At 41.7% G+C, this 17,080-nt stretch overlaps 1 protein-coding gene across 3 annotated transcripts; it reads right to left on the reverse strand.

The window, feature by feature from the left end:
* Positions 1-799: 799 nt before the first annotated feature.
* Positions 800-16,166, reverse strand: c2cd3 (C2 domain containing 3 centriole elongation regulator). Of its 3 annotated transcripts, none has more exons than XM_068585281.1 (33): positions 15,878-16,166; positions 14,800-15,069; positions 14,565-14,722; positions 13,689-13,867; positions 13,399-13,556; positions 13,174-13,306; positions 12,924-13,076; positions 12,672-12,819; positions 12,477-12,577; positions 11,804-11,998; positions 11,591-11,706; positions 11,375-11,493; positions 11,010-11,141; positions 10,466-10,918; positions 10,175-10,326; positions 9,247-9,490; positions 8,641-8,824; positions 8,380-8,563; positions 8,126-8,298; positions 7,900-8,035; positions 7,222-7,490; positions 6,870-6,947; positions 6,190-6,789; positions 5,717-6,115; positions 5,486-5,624; positions 5,331-5,395; positions 5,038-5,243; positions 4,811-4,941; positions 4,365-4,514; positions 4,081-4,277; positions 2,837-3,560; positions 2,309-2,417; positions 800-939 (listed from the first exon to the last, which is right to left on the reverse strand). In XM_068585281.1, exons 1-33 carry the CDS (start codon positions 15,927-15,929, stop codon positions 817-819), a joined length of 6,630 nt encoding a protein of 2,209 aa, XP_068441382.1. In that variant the 5' UTR covers positions 15,930-16,166; the 3' UTR covers positions 800-816. The 3 variants fall into 3 exon arrangements, with proteins under 3 accessions (XP_068441382.1, XP_068441381.1, XP_068441380.1); XM_068585280.1 differs by having other exon boundaries at positions 4,811-4,944; XM_068585279.1 differs by having other exon boundaries at positions 4,811-4,944; positions 13,159-13,306.
* Between the last annotated feature and the right edge of the window lie 914 nt (positions 16,167-17,080).

Genomic DNA, 17,080 nt, shown 5'->3' on the forward strand with positions numbered 1-17,080 from the left:
AGATACGGTCAGTCATACTTATGCGATATTATCTCAGCAGCTGTAGCTCATGGGGAGAGATGAAAACACAAGGTGAACGGTTCAACTCCCTAGTTTCTCCCCGTAGTTTGAGGTGTCCCCTTATGGGACTAATAAGGATTTAAAAATAATAATTAGGACTTAACTATCTCACAATTTCAATTCAATATCTCATAGTAAGTCAAAAATATTCTGCTCATTATTATGACTTACACACTTGAATGGGCTTCCGTACCTTTGGTTATGTTTGTCCCGCTGCTTTTATTACCTGTTGAACTCCATCACACACTGCTAGACATTAGTAATTTACACATCGTCTGTGTGAGTATGCACAGCTTGTTTAGTTCTTGTTTTACATCCAGTTACTTCACAGAGACACTCACATGCTGAACCCATATACACAGAATTACCATTTTGTTGTATTATCATACAATGAAACCTAAAAAAACCCATACATACATAAACTTATTTTGCGGAAGAACACATTTTAAAACTACCAATATATCCAGTTATGTTATCTAACTGGTGCACAGAGAGAATCCTTGACAAGTTTCCACATGTACTGTAGTTAAGTGAAGGTTTTATGTATTTTTGAGTTATTTCACCTTTAACGCAACAGAAATGAACACAGGTTCAAACAGTCAGGACATGAGTCTTAATGTTGCCCGAGGCCTGTTCTAGGAAGCAGGTTATTATGAGCGCAACAACAATGAAAAAATACAAAAACATTTGGAAAACAGTAGATATTTATATTTATTTATAAAAATAAAACATTTTACATTTAATTTACACCATGTACTAGTGATTTCCATCAAAATGAGCCGCAAATATTTTTGCTATTCTTTCAGTCTCCTTCTTCATGGACGATGGCGACAAGTCAGGACGCTGTCGAGGACTGATGTGACGTTGAGAGAGCGGCCCCTGGAAAGATCAAACAGAAACATACCTACAGTGTGAGTGCTGCAGCAAATAATGAGTCAAAGAATATGATTCACTCGTGTATTAAAACACAAACAAGCATCCTAATAAGTCAAAGGATATTGTATTGTGTGTTTGAGGTGTTAGGTAACAGACAAGTTATTGCTCAAACAGAGCAAGCCTTTCTTTAGCTTAGCAGGCTGGTCAAGTGTCTCTCTGTAGTACTTGGAAGTACAATCTGGAGATCAACAACAAGTGACTAGTTTGAACTGGCTTTTTAAACATAAATAGGTCCTTCCTACAAAGACAGGCCTCCTTCCATCCTTGAATCTGGATCCAGGAACATTTCCATCTCTACAGCTGAGTGGGAGTAACCCGGCAGACCTTTTTGACACTGGGAAGTACTCTGGGGAAACGTTTGCATAATAGCTTGCCTCCTCAGTTGTACAGAATATCAACAATGAATATCTTTCTTTATAAAGATACTATAAAGCTCTATTTTAATGACTATAGAGTCAATTGACACTGTGTTTACCGGCTCGACCGTCTCCACGCCGGGAGTCGTGTTAAGATACGCTCTGAATCGAGTCCTTCAACTCATGATGTGCCAATTACAAAGCAAATCAGCTGTTACCGCTCTGGTTTTGTTGTGTTGCAATTTATGTGCAGATGCCTGATCCCAAACTCTTCAGGATGGATTATTACTGGATTATTATCAAGGGAGTGTTTCATTCTGGCAATAAATATCTCTGGTTACATTAGAGCAGTGTTCTTAATTAGAGTGCACGAGAAGTGACAGACGGGACACAAACACACATTGTTCTGTTGATCTTAAGATCATTTAAAACTACTTTGTCAACTTTTTTCCTATAGCTAAGAGCTACGGATACAACGTGTCAAATGAAAATGTGGCCGAGAAAAACATTACGACTGCAGATAGACGACACATCCTCCTTTGCAATGTGAACAATGAAAACCAGATGTACTCATGATCTTACAACAGCATGTACAGCATCCTGTTTAAATATTTGTACAAGTCAGAATTTGTACAAGTCCAGACTTTAGTTTGTCCAGATTCATTATTCTGGACAGGCCTCTGTTTAGTATGCCTTAGGTAAGTGATCTAGTAATAACTAATGGTTTTTGAAGTTTGGCCCTGATGTCAACTGACTATGTGTTATACTTTGCTTAATTTGTTAATATGTCTTATGTGTCAAAAAATCAAATAATACATATTTCATATAGGACAGTACAAAATGTAAGAACATTCCTAATACTAAGAACGTTTAACTGACACAGAGATATTCAGGTACTCAGTGAGAGGAGCGTGAGAGTGTGAATGCCAGAAGAAGAGTCTGTGACAATTACTCACCGGGTCACTGGCCGTCTTGGAGAAAGAAGGAGCTAAACGTATGACTCTCATAGATGCCTCAAGTTGGTGAGAGGGGAGGAAGAAATTAGGGACCTCCATATCGACCAAGCTGAATTTTGAAAGTTAAATAAAAACAATAAAATATAGATTGATGGCGTCCCGGTTCAAAGATTCATGAGATTAAGCTGGTTATTACCAAAAAGGACACACATTGTTGACACATCTTGTGGGGAGGCGTCTTTCTCTCAATTGATATCTTCTCATTAAACTTCACAAAGTCTGAACAAACAGTTAGACCAAACTGTTCCCAACTAAATCACACAAAGACCCACTGACAGAGGGTGGCGGCCCGCATATACCTGTTCATGACATTACAGCTGCATGTCAAAGACGGACAATTCGCTCTCTAAACTAGTTTTGACATAAATCTGCGATATAAAATTATCCTCTAGTCTGAAACAAATGATAACAGCAATAACTAATCTGATAGCCAGGCAGAAAACAACAATAAATATAGATCAAGGATACGGTTGGAGTGGGATGTCCGCGGAGCACGAAGCATCATGGGTATCTGTGACGTGTAGTATGGTGGGTGATGAAGCTCTGTCACTTGACTCCTCGTTGGGGCTGTCGGGTTCATTTGCTCGTCTTTCTTCTAAAGCTTGTTTCTTTGTGTCTGAAACATTTCCTGCGGATTCATCAAAACTGTCACTTTCTTCGCGTCGGGCACAGTCACAAGTTACCGTCTGCCTTTTCTGGTCCTCATCGTCGCTCAGAAATGGCTCCTCTGCCGCCTCCAGGCTCTTCAGAAAAATTAGATCTGGTTCTGACATGATGCTGGTCCAAGGACTGGTTTTGTCCGTTAGAGAGGTCACCTCATTGAGATGCCTTGGCTTCACCACAACCTCTTCATAATCTTCAACTTCCTCTTCATCATCATCATCAGCTTCCTCATCCTGTGTGCTACCTGTTCCGTCTTCCTTTTTGTCTGATGCTTCTTCGTTTTCATCCGCAGACACAGTGACCTTGTAGTTCCGCATGTCCTTTTCTTCCTCAGGCTCAGAGTCTGTATTGTCTATAGACATCTTTGGCAAGTGCAGAGGAGACATATCTTCTTGGAAAGACTCTGAAGCTCTGGGTGGACTGGAGATACACTCAGGGAGAGTCTGTGGGTTGTTGTCTCCAACAGGGGGAGTTGTTGAGCTGCTCTGTGGATCTGAGGGAATCGTTTCTCGAGGGTTTCCTCGTAGACCTGTATGAAGAGGACAGTTCAAGGTGACTTAAGGAAATACTTTTTCCTGTTCATTGTCAGTAAGTCACCACTGATGGGTGTTTGTGGCTCAGCATATTCAATAACTGTAACGCCAGCGGTACTTTTACACTGACAGTGTTTACTTTACTTCACTCGTTGAAATTTCAGCAGCACTGGTTGTAATTTGGTCTGAAGAAGACAGACGGTACAGAGGTGCCTCCATTTATGTTTATGTGTGTGTTAAAAGTGTGTAAGCTAAACAGTAGACTATGTCCACAATGAACTGTGGGTCAACTCCCAAGGTTGGGTAAACTAGAATAAAGGTAACCTGCCAAGAATGATCTATAAATGGTTAATTGACAATGTATTATACTTTTAAGGAAAAAGATACCATTATTTATAACAGTTTTAAATGCTAAAAGTATGTTACTTGAGATCTACTGACTACTAGTGAGGGAAAACATTGCTGGTAATTTCAGAACAATTAAGTGGAACCCCTTAAGAATGTAAAAGAGCTCACCACTAATGATATTGTTGACTTGCCCAACTAAGTGGTTGGACTTGAGAAGAAGCTGGCATGTGTCCGTCCCCGTGTCCCTCTGTTTCTCATCCTCGTGCTTGGCGTGACAGTCTTGTTCACTCATGGACGGGAATGTGGGTGTTGGAATCTTACGGCTGAAGTATCTCTGGATGTTGTCCAGCTCACTTAGTTTTTTCCTGTAAAAACAATGAGGTGTAAAATCAATTAAAAAGAAGCAAACAATCACTTGAATTGTAATGGCCTGTATATCTGAGGAATGATACCTGAGTGTTGAAAACAGAAATGAGCTGGAGGGATTGATGTCAGCAGCACTGCTGCTACAGACGGAATGAGCTGCCGTTTGCTCCTGCAGACTCTGATGGTAATGACGCACGTTGTCCATGTGCTCGAAGTGGCGGTCACTCTCACTTAACCTGAACAGAAGTAGAGACCATGACTGAATACAATGTGGAGGCTTTTTTTTTAGCATACTGGAACGTGACTGAATGAAAATGTAATTGTCAAGCTGCAAATTCTGGCCGTGCGAAATGAAGCCACTGTGTGTGCCAACAACTGTAGTTCTTCAAATGGCCAACAGAGGGAGAGGCTCCAAAAGTAATTTAATATAAATCTCCATGTTTAAAAGCCCAACTTGATAGCAGAAATAAACAGGTTTACTGGTACCAAAACACCCATATTGTATACAGTCTATGGTGTGTGTTCTACAAACCTTTCAGAGAACAGCCTGTCCGTGTGCTCAGGTGACGAGATCTTCTGCTCAGGGTATCGGCTGATGTGAGAGGGAAAGCTGCTGTATGAGGCTGTGGTATGGTAGCTGAGAGGCAGTGCCTGGAATAATGCCTGCTAATAAAAAACATCCATCATAAATATTACAATTAGACATAAACAAGTCGTTTAGTTTTTTTTTTTACTGGATGTATGAATACTTTCTCTCACCGGTGAATTTTTGGAAGCTTCTTCATTCAGAGTTTTTCTCTGTTCCCTAAGATCTTGGACCCCTTTCTGTGGAGTAATGGAGACTTTAATCTGGCCGTGACACTGGCCACTGAAGTCTGTGATGTTGTACCAACCACACACTGACTGGAACCCACAAACTAAGGGGGACAGGTCGACAGAGGCGAATCCAACAACCCTCTCGGTCCCTATGGAAGAAAAACAAACCAAGGGTGAACTGCTATATCAAGCAGATCAATGTAATGTACATCATGAAAGGAAACTGCTTCCTGTACCTCCTTTGTGCCAGACTTTGAACACGAGAGACTGTTGTGGATCGACAAGTAGCTGCTTTGAAAGCCTGTAAATTTGATACGAATCATCAGCCTGATATGTGATTGTTCATAGATGTCCTCAAAGACTTTAGGTGATGTCGGTTTTAAAACTCAACCTGCACTCGTGTTGATGGTCCCACACAGGGCAGTCTGCGTTGGCTATGACCGCTGTGGACACTGATTCAGCAGAGTCTGCAGTGACGTATGAAACACAGCAGCATGGTGACCCTTCACTGCGCTCTGCTAAGGGACAGCCTGCCGGAGAAACATAACACACATCATTAGTATCAACGATAAGTTATGTTTTAAAATAAATAAATAAATAAATCTTCAGGTCACAAGCTCACCCTTCAGATTCAAGTGCATGGCCCGGTCCACTGCAACAATCACAGGGAAAGATTCATCTGTGCTCATTGCTGTGTGTTGCATCGATGTGATGTCTGGAGTTGTTCTGGAGGATATGTTCTTGTGTCTGCTTTGTGATGTTTTGGGTGTCGCAGGCGAGGGGCCTCGATCTGCTGCTGTGGAAGCATCTCGATCTGCAGCTGTGGAAGCAGCAGATCGAGGCCCCTTACCCACATGTTCTGATAAGAGCTCCCCCTGGCTGTCCGAGTCCACTTGAGGGTCAACTCCAGCAGCAACTGTCCCCACTTCCACAGGGACAGAACTTGCTGTCAGAGTGATGTGCACCCTGAGAGCAGCCCCTTGTAGATCTGCTGCTGAGCGTCTGAACAATGGATACACTCCTGGAAAGAAATACAGCCGTAAAATTACAGCAATAATAAACAGTTAAAGTATAACACAAGTAGTACATTCTTACCACTGAGAGTAAGCTTCTGTGTGGGTGTCTTTGCAAGAGAGGACAGGTCGACAAACACTGAACCCACCAGTCGGTCTGTGTCTCTGGGCCTTTGGTTTTTGTCTTTTGTGAAAGCAACCCACACCTGAACCTCCAGCTTTTCCTCTCGAAGATACCACAACAAGGGCTGAGTGCTCTGCAGCTCCACGGTTCTACTTTCCTGGAAAGCCACCGAGGCCTGGCCTCCGTCCTCAACAGAGGGGTGTTTCATCTGGGAGCAGAAGGCATCCTGGTCGTAGAACTTGTACCTGAAGTAGCAGTAGGTGGAGCGCTCGAGCTCACTGAGGCCCGGCAGAAGCAAGCAGTGGACAGGTATCCATGCTCTGGGCATCGAGAAAGTCAAGGACATTTTTCTCATGTCGCCTCCCCAAGCTTCTTCATCAACTTGCATGTCATCCTGGGCTGTTTCCCAGCTCAAACCCTGAGCAGCTTTAATGACTCTTTCCCTGTCTGAGTGGTGGGCAAAGTTGACGGAGATCTCGAGGCCCCCGACCAAGATGTGCTGGTACTGAGAAGAACTTGTTTCCTGAGGTGAATACACTCCAAACCAGCCAGAAATACCTTTATTTTTGTAAAAAGAAACAAAAATGACTGCTTTGGTCAGACTATTGGACCCAGCATTCACAGAGATTGCGACATACCTGTTCTTTTATGGAGGAGATCAGCAAGAGGTATTTTCACTGTGCCCAACACCACATCCTTAGGTTTGTAAGTGTGTACTAAGGAAACAAATATCAAAACACAAGTGTAACTTACAGATATTATTGCCGAACATTAAAAAATGACTACTTCTACAAAATATATATTTTTTAACAAATAGAAACATGAATTGTGGAACAACCAAATGTAACGATGGAGACAGTAACCAAAAAAATATTACTTGCATGTACATCATTACTGCAAAATTAAATATAATAAATTATAATGTATACATTTGTAACAATTACATCAGTAGGTAATTGTGATAAATAAAACAAAATAAGCTTTACAAACCTTTGCGACTGTCTCTGTTCCAGACGGTGAAGACAGCAGAAGCTTCCTCCAGCTGCTCAGCCAAGCTGCTGGTTTCTCCACCGCTCCTCAGAAACAGCAGGTCACAGGACACCTCCATGTGGTGGTCAAACTCTGGGCAGAAGGCCCTGGCGGCCACACGGGTGCACCTCCTGTCACCCTCAGGCAAGAAGGGCAGCTCGACTGTGACGTACGAGTTCACTCCCACACCAGCAAAATAGCCGAATCTTTCATCTTGGTCTGATAAAACCCTTCAACACAAAGGCAGAAGCACAATAGCAGACTGAATCGGTGAAGTTGCAGAAGACATGTGCAAATTATTTCTGTGCGATGCTGTGAGGTTCTGAAATCTCTGCTTCTGAAACAGACCAGCTCTCAGACCAATTACTGGAGCTGAACGTCACTTCATTTGTTGATCTCAAAACTTGCAGTTAGAGCTCTAACACATTAAACTACAATAAATGATCTTAAAGAGTCATTAATTTAGTTATTTAACTCTTAACATCACACAATAAGAAACACATATTCACACATATTTACTCAAGCAAACACAGCTCTCCAGACAAAGACAAAGGTTTATGTTGGATAACATTGCAAAGTCAAATTTCCAATCCATGAAATTTAAATAACGCTCCCAATAGGACAGTGGCAGAGATGTACCTTGCTGCGGCCTGCAGACCTGACGCTCTGTGCACCTGAACCACAAGTGTCACAACACGAGAGGCAGCTCCTTTACCCATCTGACCTTCAGGTCTCACCGGTCGGTGCTTGTACCGAATGCACACATCTAGCAAGCCTGAGAAACACAACAGATCAGCCACAACTTATGAGATACTAAACGCGTCAATGGATTATGTTATTGTGATTACTCTAAGTGTCTGTGTACCTGACGGCTGAGGCTGATGTCTTGTGGGACTGTCTGTCCTGGGAATCAGAGGCAGGGAGAACATCTGAGCCTCTTTGGGATGCTGTCTCTGCATGGTGACCATGGCACACAGCTTGGACAACGGAAGCATTCCCTTGGCCACAAGCTGGTCCCGAACGTTTGGATAATAATATCTACAGACACACAATCCTTTATATGAAACCAGTAAATATCAAGACATATTAAGATATGTAATGGCAATAACAACCACAAACCTGCACCAGACTTCAAACTGGACACCCCCTCCACTGCTTAGGCCTCGACTAGAGAGAGAGCTGAGCAACAGCCTCTGAACGGGAACTCCTTCAGGAGCCACGAGCACATGAGTCTCAGTGTGTCCAAACATCGGGTCAGGGACACAGAGAGTGGTGGTGGTACGAAACGGCTTCAGATTCACGCCTAGATACAGGAGATTCAGGTAAAACATCTTGGGAAATTCTTTATGGTGAAGATTATACACACTAAACTGGCCTTACTGCTCTCTATAAGGCTTTGGTCCAATTTTGCAGCAGGGTCCCCCTCCTGACAGGGGAAACTGTACTGGACGTAGCAGTCTGCCTCACCCCAAACTGTGGACTGCAGAGGTGTCAGCCCATTGATTTTCTCCACTCTCATCACAAACAGATGCTCTCTCATAGTTTCCTCTTGTACTGCCGTCACCTGAGGGGGAAACAGAACAGAAACAAAGACAACATACACTTCGTTGACAGATGTTTCTAGATGACAAACCTACACACAAACATATACATAACACTAATGCATGAACTAAATGAGTCTGAGGCTTTTTAGATGATGTTAGTATGATATTTTAGTGGTTAATATATGCATGACTTCAGTATGATTTAAAATATTAATATTTACACTAGTCCATGTTTTATTTTATTTTATAGATTGAGTACTTTATTGTGCATCAACAATGACATGCAGGGCTTCTACTGTTTTCTCGGGATAATTTCCCCAGGACTTTTCAGTGAGGGAAAATGATTTGCATTGTATTTTCCTCATTCTTTTCCTTCCTGTAGTTTGACAAGAACAAATACACACAATAATTTGAAAATGATGTCACAGACATTAACACAGACCTTTGCTTGTGAATGAGGCTGATGATCAAGCAGATGAACTGGTCTCGTGAGATGAGACAAGCAGTCGTAATCTTCATTCCTTGTGCGCTGTAGGGCAACTATTTGCTCTGATCGACCCATCGCCAAAACAACCCGGAGTTGTCCTTTACAACTACCTGAGAACACATCCATGACTGGCATGTAACAGTCTACCCCTAAAACAGGGTACTGTGCCCGGAGAAGAAGGTGGGAAATCTTTGGATCCCTGGAAGGAAGAAAAACAAGAAAGGAGCGTCACTAGTCTTCCATCATTCAAGCAAGCCCTCAAAACACACCTCTTCCAACTTGCTTTCACTTGATAAACCTCTGCACCGACCCTCTTCTCTGCCCACGCAGCCTCTTCTGTTTACTTCTTATTATTTTTTTATTACGTTAAATATTTTGTTGTTTGTTTTTGTTTGCTCTTGTCTTCCCGTTCGTGTTCTGTTGCGTCTGTTATTGTCTATTGTGTAAAGCGTCTTTGTGTACCAAGAAAAGCGCTATATAAGTTGAAACTATTATTATTATTATTATTATTTAGTCTCACATACATACTCACTGTGGCAGGTTTGAGTTTACATGGAAAATTTGCGTGTGTACTTCAATTTGTGGTGGAAACATTTATGAAGTTTCAATCTGAGAATTCAAGAAGTTGACTGCATGGAGGATAAAAGACAATACACGCTATTTGGAGGAAGAGTACTATAGTGCCTCCTGGAGGTCAGGTTGCATAATAAAGATCCTCAAATATCAAAAAGTTGTAAATACATTTTCTGTTGAACGAATGACTGATTACTACTAGTTTACTATAAATTCCCTATAAAAGTTGCCATTAACACTGGAAATATCGAATGACATTTATTGCTGAATCACACATTTGAAAGATGTGTTGTCTTTCTCTACGACTTGCCTAAATGACATGTAGAACTGGTGGAGAGGGAGTTTAACTATGCCGAGGAGTCGATCCTGCCCTGAACTTCCGGTCTTCTGCCACACCTCGATTACCATCACATTATTCTTCATCCGCTCCAGCAGCTTAGTTGTTAAAGCCACGGGCGTTACCTGAAAGAAGGGATGGAGAAAAAAAATCATATGGGTCGCTGGGATTCTGCATTTACAAAGTAGGAGAATGTTTGATCCTTTTCTAGCCTGATAAATTAAAAAAAAAAGATGGTTAGAAGATTTGATCTCCTGTGCTAACCTGAACAAAGTTAAAACAGGGATTTGCCTGACTCCAGCTGATGACAGATCTTGCCGTCTCATCACACCAGAGTTTACAATTCAAGTACACGTTTGGAGCCTGCCTGGGCCCACAGTTGAAGTTCTTTCCATCTGGCACCATGAGTAATGTATGCAGCAGGACCTCAGAGTCCTCCTCCACCTGCTGTCGTGATATACCAGGAGATGTGTGGAGGCCGGGATGGGGAAAGGGTTCTTTCGAGGGTTTCTGAAGAGTCCAAACATTCAGCCTAGGATCTTCAAAGGAGTGATCTGGTAACTCCTCCCTGTCAACGTCAACATGTTGAGACCTGGAGATGGTCTCTCTCTGTGGACTGGGTGCAGTTTGTGAAGGCGATGTGTCTCTCTGAGCCACCTTGCTTCTACTTTTTTCAGACGGGAAATCTTTGTTGTCTCTAGCGAGTTCTAGTGAAATCTGGGAAAACATATCAGTATTATTTTTATGATACTTGGATAACAAATATCAGGCTTGTAAACATAAAATCATGGGTAAAAAAAAAAATTACCTTGAGAGGCCCAATCTCCTGTGTTTCCTCGTTTCCTTCCAGACTCTGAACAGGTAAGACGACAGACTGACTCAGCTGCTTGCTCTGCAGCAGGCAGCGCAGCGGGTGAACTGCCTTGCCGATGAGAACCGGCTGAAAACAAGAGAAGCCAAGGTCATCACCAGCATTTTATTCTTCAAGGTATTTTATTCAGTGTCTACCTGTGTTTGTTGGCTATTATTAGAAACACAAAGTGTGTTTAATTTGTTTTAGATGGAGCCTCGGGTACATGACAGTCACACTTAGAAGTCGTGCGAACGATTGAACATTATTATTTGTTATTCCAAGAGAAACTTGGATAAGAACAACAAAATGTAAGTACTTACTTTCTTTTGGTCGCTCTTTCGTGAGTAAACCTTGAAAATCAGATCAGTTCCCCACCATTTTTTTACTGTTGCTGTACTGAAGTAAACAGGAAACACGGAGTGCTGATGAAACTTCACCCCTAAAACACACAGAAGAGTGTCAGATTTAGTCACAAACCTGTACTAGTGTTTTTCACTCAGGTAGGTTTCAATAAGGCAGATTGTAAGACGTCATACTTCCTCCAGCGACTTTACTGGCAACAGCTCTGGTCACCTCTTCATCTCCACTCTTACGATGATCATGTCGACTGGACGTGGAGTCCATTGGGAAAGAGTACTCAATAAAGTATGTGCTATTGAAAAAAAGAGGAGATATCACAGGCTGTTTTTACTGATAACTACAATGCTATGTTAAAATTAGATCAAAATAATGTTAAATGTTTCACCCACCACTTCTTGCTGGGTAACGGTCGAGGAGGTTTCCCTTTGCTTGGGGTCTTTCTAGGTGCGGTGGTTGTAGGCACGGTCAGGGAGTCGATGGTCACTCTCGCCAGTCTGATCAAACTCAGCAAAGTCAACTGCTCTGCACTCACGCCAGGAGGAATATCATGAGCATCTGCAGACCGCTGAGGCTCTGCGTTTGAACTGGACACAGTCAAAATACAATGAATAAGTGTCTTGAATGTACAACAAGTGGTATGTTTACATCTACTTTATTCTCATACAGTATGTTTTGTTTGTGCGGAAAGTCTGGTCTATATCATGGGACCCTGTATGTCTCCAATATATTCACATCACATATAAATGTAAAGGAAAATTTTCCCTGGCTTATTTATAGATGTCAATCAATTACTACCTCCGGAAGAAGATGTGCCCTTTTAGAGTGGCTACTTTTGAAGCTGGAAGGATGAAAAACTTTATGACACACACCAACCCGCCTCCCACGCAATCTCTGTATGGTCTGTTCACGTATCACAACAATGCGAGCCTGTCCCCTTTAGTGGACGTATATTGATGTTGAACACATTATTACGTTGCAGCCAAAAAAGAAAAAGAAAAAGGAAATAGAGTCATAGTTGAAAATACCAAAGCTGTCCTTTAAAAAACATGTGAATGCCCTTACCCTCCAGTAACACTGGGTGCAGACTGCGCCAGCTGTTTTTTACTTGAGGAGGCTGTTCCTTGACCCTCTGCTTCAGTGTCAGTTGGTCTCATATCTGACATCTAAAAGACCAACAAAAAAAATCAAGACTTCTGCCCGTGATTACACATGAAACATGCTTTCCCCCTGACAATCATCAGAAAATATTCTACTTACAGGAGTTTTGTAGAACAAATTTTCCAGTAAACTCTGATCATATTGTGGATCATTGAGCTCACTGTCCTCACACACACTGCTATGGCCAGACAGAGATTCGGGGAAGGAACCATCTCCATCCCAGAGATGCAGAGGAGATGTGTTTAAGCTAAACAAACAACAAAAGAAAGAAAGAAGAAATACAGATCTTGGAGTCAAAAAAACTGCTTACATTTATTTGCTATCTCTGGAAGTAGATGTGCACTTCAGTACCTGCCGAGGAGCAGCTCCACAGCTCTGTTGTCCATGTCAACAGGACGGTCTAAACTGTGGTCTGAGACTACAGCAACATCATCAGAGTGCTTTAGAGTTGAATCAGCATGAAGAATATTTTGAAGAAACCCCCCAGAGGAAGAAGAGAAGGGCCTGCAAACAAATGAATTAAGTATTATATAATGTGCATTATAAAATGATAGAAAACTTTGTTTTTGTTGTTTCTTTTACAAACTTTTGAAACACAAACTTGTGAGGTGGCAGGATGTTATCCTTTGGGAGAGGTAGTAGGGTGCATTTCAGAGCCTGGCCAGAATCCATGTCAGATTTCAAAGCTGATACCACCATAGCATTTCTGAGCTTGTTCCCACGCTCTAGAATAACTGAGATGAGAGAAAATGTTGGGTATTTGTAAAGAGACAGTCTATTTAGTGTGTTTATGGTTTAATGTATGTACAGTCAGGCTGCAACCAACCTGACAGGATATCAGTGGTTGTTTGGTCACAGTGCTCCTGACTTGAAGGATTCACTGCAGTTTGACTGTTCTGAGATCTGTCTGTTATCGGCATCTGATTCTCCAGTGACTCGTCTTTGTCTTTCGTGGCATTTTGAAAATATAAGTGGTCTTTCCCTCTGAAAATATTATAGCAAGATAGACATTAAAATGATTATCTCAGATTTAAACTTACAACGAGTAAGCTCTTATTACAACACACCGGCATTTCGATTATGCATGGCAACATCACAACAGCAACAATTTTGCACCTTGGAGTGTTTCCACTGCTGCTCCCAGCTGATTCTTTCTCACCGCCAACTGAGAGCGGTCTGGGCTGCGAGGGCACCGTCAGGGTGGAGATTTGCGGTCTTTCAATGCTGATATCTGTAATGGGACCTGAGCTGCTGCTGTCATAGGCTTCTGCAAGAGGCTCCAAATTAAGGGAAACCTAAGAAAAAGAAGAAAAAAAGATGTGGTTTACTATTGTGGGTACAAAATGATAACACCCTGAACATGGCAATGGGGGTGCTCAATAAAATCAAACGTTTGTTTGTCAATGCCACAATTTGAAATGATGATCAGATGATCAGCTATTTTGTCCCTACACAGGTTAAGGTCACACTCACAAAAAAAAAATTACAGCTACAAAAGAGCAACCCTGCAGTTAGTAAAGATGAATTGTCACCCAACACACGTCACCCTATTCACTACACTTTGGTAGCAGAGTAACGGACTATCGTAATCGGTAAGGATCAACCCTCGTGTTTTAACATGCACGTGAACTGTGGATTAATTACACAGTTAATGTTACCACTACAGTGTGAAATAAAGTTTTACTGACTATCATTATCTGTCAATGTACAGTCAAATATGTGATCAAAACTTGTTTAAATTGATAAGAGGAGAACGAAGGTTACATTATGACGGATTCTGGCTCTCTTCAGTGAAAATTAGTTTGAGTAATAAATGTGTCTCTGCCTTGGAGAGACCAGCTGCTATAATTAAACAACAATATGGATCATCAATGATCGGTGGCAAAAGTTTGCTGCATCGTTTTTTCTTTTGTGTTTATCCGACCTGTGATATGATCCAAACCGTGACTTTTGATGATTTGTTTCTCAATGTGAATTCAGGTTTCCACTCACCTGTAACTCTCCCAGTTTCTCCGATGTTGGAGATACAAGGGTGTAAAATCCACTTATGGGGTGTGACAGAGAGAGACGAGAGATGCCCGCAACCTCAGCCCGAGCGATCGGCAAATGATCAGGTTTTGTCAGAACGTCCAGCACCAGCGTGCTCATATCTGTTCATCAGAGACAGGTTAGTGGCTGATTTAAAAGAACATTCAAATTATAATCGTATCAAAGTCTTCTAAGTTACCTGTCAGATATGAGGTAAACTGCTTTGGCCCACAGCGGATGGGGAAGCGGGATGTGGTCTTAAGAGTCTTCTGAGACGAATGGGATCCATCTCTTGGAAAGAAGTGTGTCCCGTTGGAAGACTCTCCCCACCAGCGCAGCCTGATGAATGTGGCAGGTGGAGGCTTGTGAACTGTCCATAATACTCTGCTGATTGTTACTCGCAGGAAGCATCTTAACTGGCCCTCGACAAGAGGAGGGAGGCTGGTGGTGGGGGACACATCGCTGGGTACTGCCAAGAATCAAGATACAAACAATGTACACACTGTAAATACAAACATCAGAGACAACCATCCAATAGGACCAGTAAGAGTGGCATTTGCTGCAGATCTTAGTTTGATGTTATCTTTTTTGAGGAATATGAGCAAACAGAGTTGAATGGCATGGAAATGACACAGTTACATGTGATTTTGCAAACGTGCAGAACACTCCTCACAATAAATACTGACTCCACATAGTTTCACCTCAGTATTGGAAATGCATCAGAAACACGAAAGCCCCGAAAGCTCATCGTCGATGTCTAAACACACCAAATATTGAATACTTTGATCAAAGTGTTTCACAATTACAATTCAATCTATAGTCAACCAGCAAAGCATGATACCTCGCCATAGGGCAACACTCCTCATCCATAACAAATGCTGGAAAGTTTTAAACTACACAGCAGGAAATACCAATATTGGATTAACACACACATTAAACAGTTGATATTAACACCAATAGTTTCCTCTCCGAAAAGAAGTATGTTACACGTCGCGTTTGTCAAACCTACAAACAGCGTAACACGTTAATAAACAAATGCCTGACGTTACTACAGTACGTCAACAACATTGACAACACAAACCAAGAGAAAGTCAGAGGCATTAACTTAACATAACATTAGCTGGTATGCTAATGCCGTTAGACATTAGCTACTCACGTAGCTAACTAGCAGGTAGTTGGGCTAACTAGTTAGACTAGCAAGTGGTTGAGCTATAGCAGCTTGTTAAGCTATTTTAGTAAACTAGCAGGTAGCGTTAGTGGAGCTAACTACAGTTTACCTTTCTTCCTGCTGCATCCAGCATTAACAGACCTCTGTTTTTTGCTCTTCATCCTGCAGCTCAGTAAATATACATGGAGAGTGACAGTCTGGCCAAAGCAGTTGTTGAACCGTTAGCAGCCATGTTTTATGTGTTATCACCCTCAAGGTTACTGATAATCCGTTTAGCAGAGCTGCTCGTTTCAACTGCACAATTCACTCGCGCACACACACACCAACACGCGTAGAATGGGCAGCGCGCAAAAACTGTTCAACAAAGTCTGCAGTCTGAACGTGCCGCCTCCGCTGCCGCTTCATTTCACCGCTGCATTGTGGGATATGTAGTTTATTTTGGTGGCAGAAAAGTAACGTTTCTGCAGAAATTCGACTAGTTTCTACACTGTTCGTGGCCATAACTGTATTGCATTTAGGCATGTTTAGCTTAGGTCTAATTTCTACAAGTATTTTTCATATGTGTCGATATTTAAGGTATAGCTAATTAATTGGTAGAACTACATAATGGTAAGTAAAACCTACGTTAATTTTTTTTTATAGTGAAACACGCTCTCATTGATTTTTCCCAAGATTGCATTTGACACAATTTAGACACTTATTTTTTTGTTCAATGGATTTATTGGGCACATTTGCTGGCAAGGGGAATACAGAGGCAATCAAATAAAACGATACAGCAACAGTAATTGAACATTACTACAATGCCATGCATGTATCCTAAATGTATCGAAAAAATTCAACTTTACTGCATGTTTTTAGACTGTAGGACAATATTTCATAATCAAATATTGTGAAACTTTACAATACAAGCAGCACACACGTTTAAATAAAGTGAAAAATATGTAATATTTTCACTAACACCATGCAGCCTTTACATCACCAGCAGAGGGGAGCAGAACTGATCTTTCCATCACAAAGTTGCTCACAGCAGCAGATGTGATGTTCTGCCTTTATCGAACCTAAGATTAAAAGAGTCTTACTGTATTTCTGTTTCATTTCATTAAGCTGTTTCGGATCAGCTTCTCTGTCAGTCAGCCTTGTATTCAAGTTTATGTGTTCATCAGTTGTGCAGAATAACTAACTCTGTAACATGTTACCAACTACTTCTCAAATGTTAGGATGGTTCTCTATGTGCTTCTGTCTTTTAATTTGTAGAATTACTCGTCGACGTGTCGATGACGGCATATGGTCTCGTCATATATGCTTTTGGTAG

Source organism: Clinocottus analis, unplaced genomic scaffold (genome assembly GCF_023055335.1).
Source record: "Clinocottus analis isolate CAN_PGR_092001 unplaced genomic scaffold, fCliAna1.0.p SCAF_2, whole genome shotgun sequence".
NCBI classification, from domain to species: Eukaryota; Metazoa; Chordata; class Actinopteri; order Perciformes; family Cottidae; genus Clinocottus; species Clinocottus analis.

Bases quoted from the DNA above. Each gene is read 5' to 3' on its own strand.
- c2cd3 (XM_068585279.1), bottom strand. From the start codon at position 15,929: ATGAAGAGCAAAAAACAGAGGTCTGTTAATGCTGGATGCAGCAGGAAG. The intron at 10,919-11,009 runs GTAATTTTTTTT...ATGTTTTCCCAG, and splicing joins AGGAGATTGGGCCTCTCAAG to ATTTCACTAGAACTCGCTAG. The intron at 6,948-7,221 runs GTTTGTAAAGCT...TTGTTTCCTTAG, and splicing joins GAACAGAGACAGTCGCAAAG to TACACACTTACAAACCTAAG.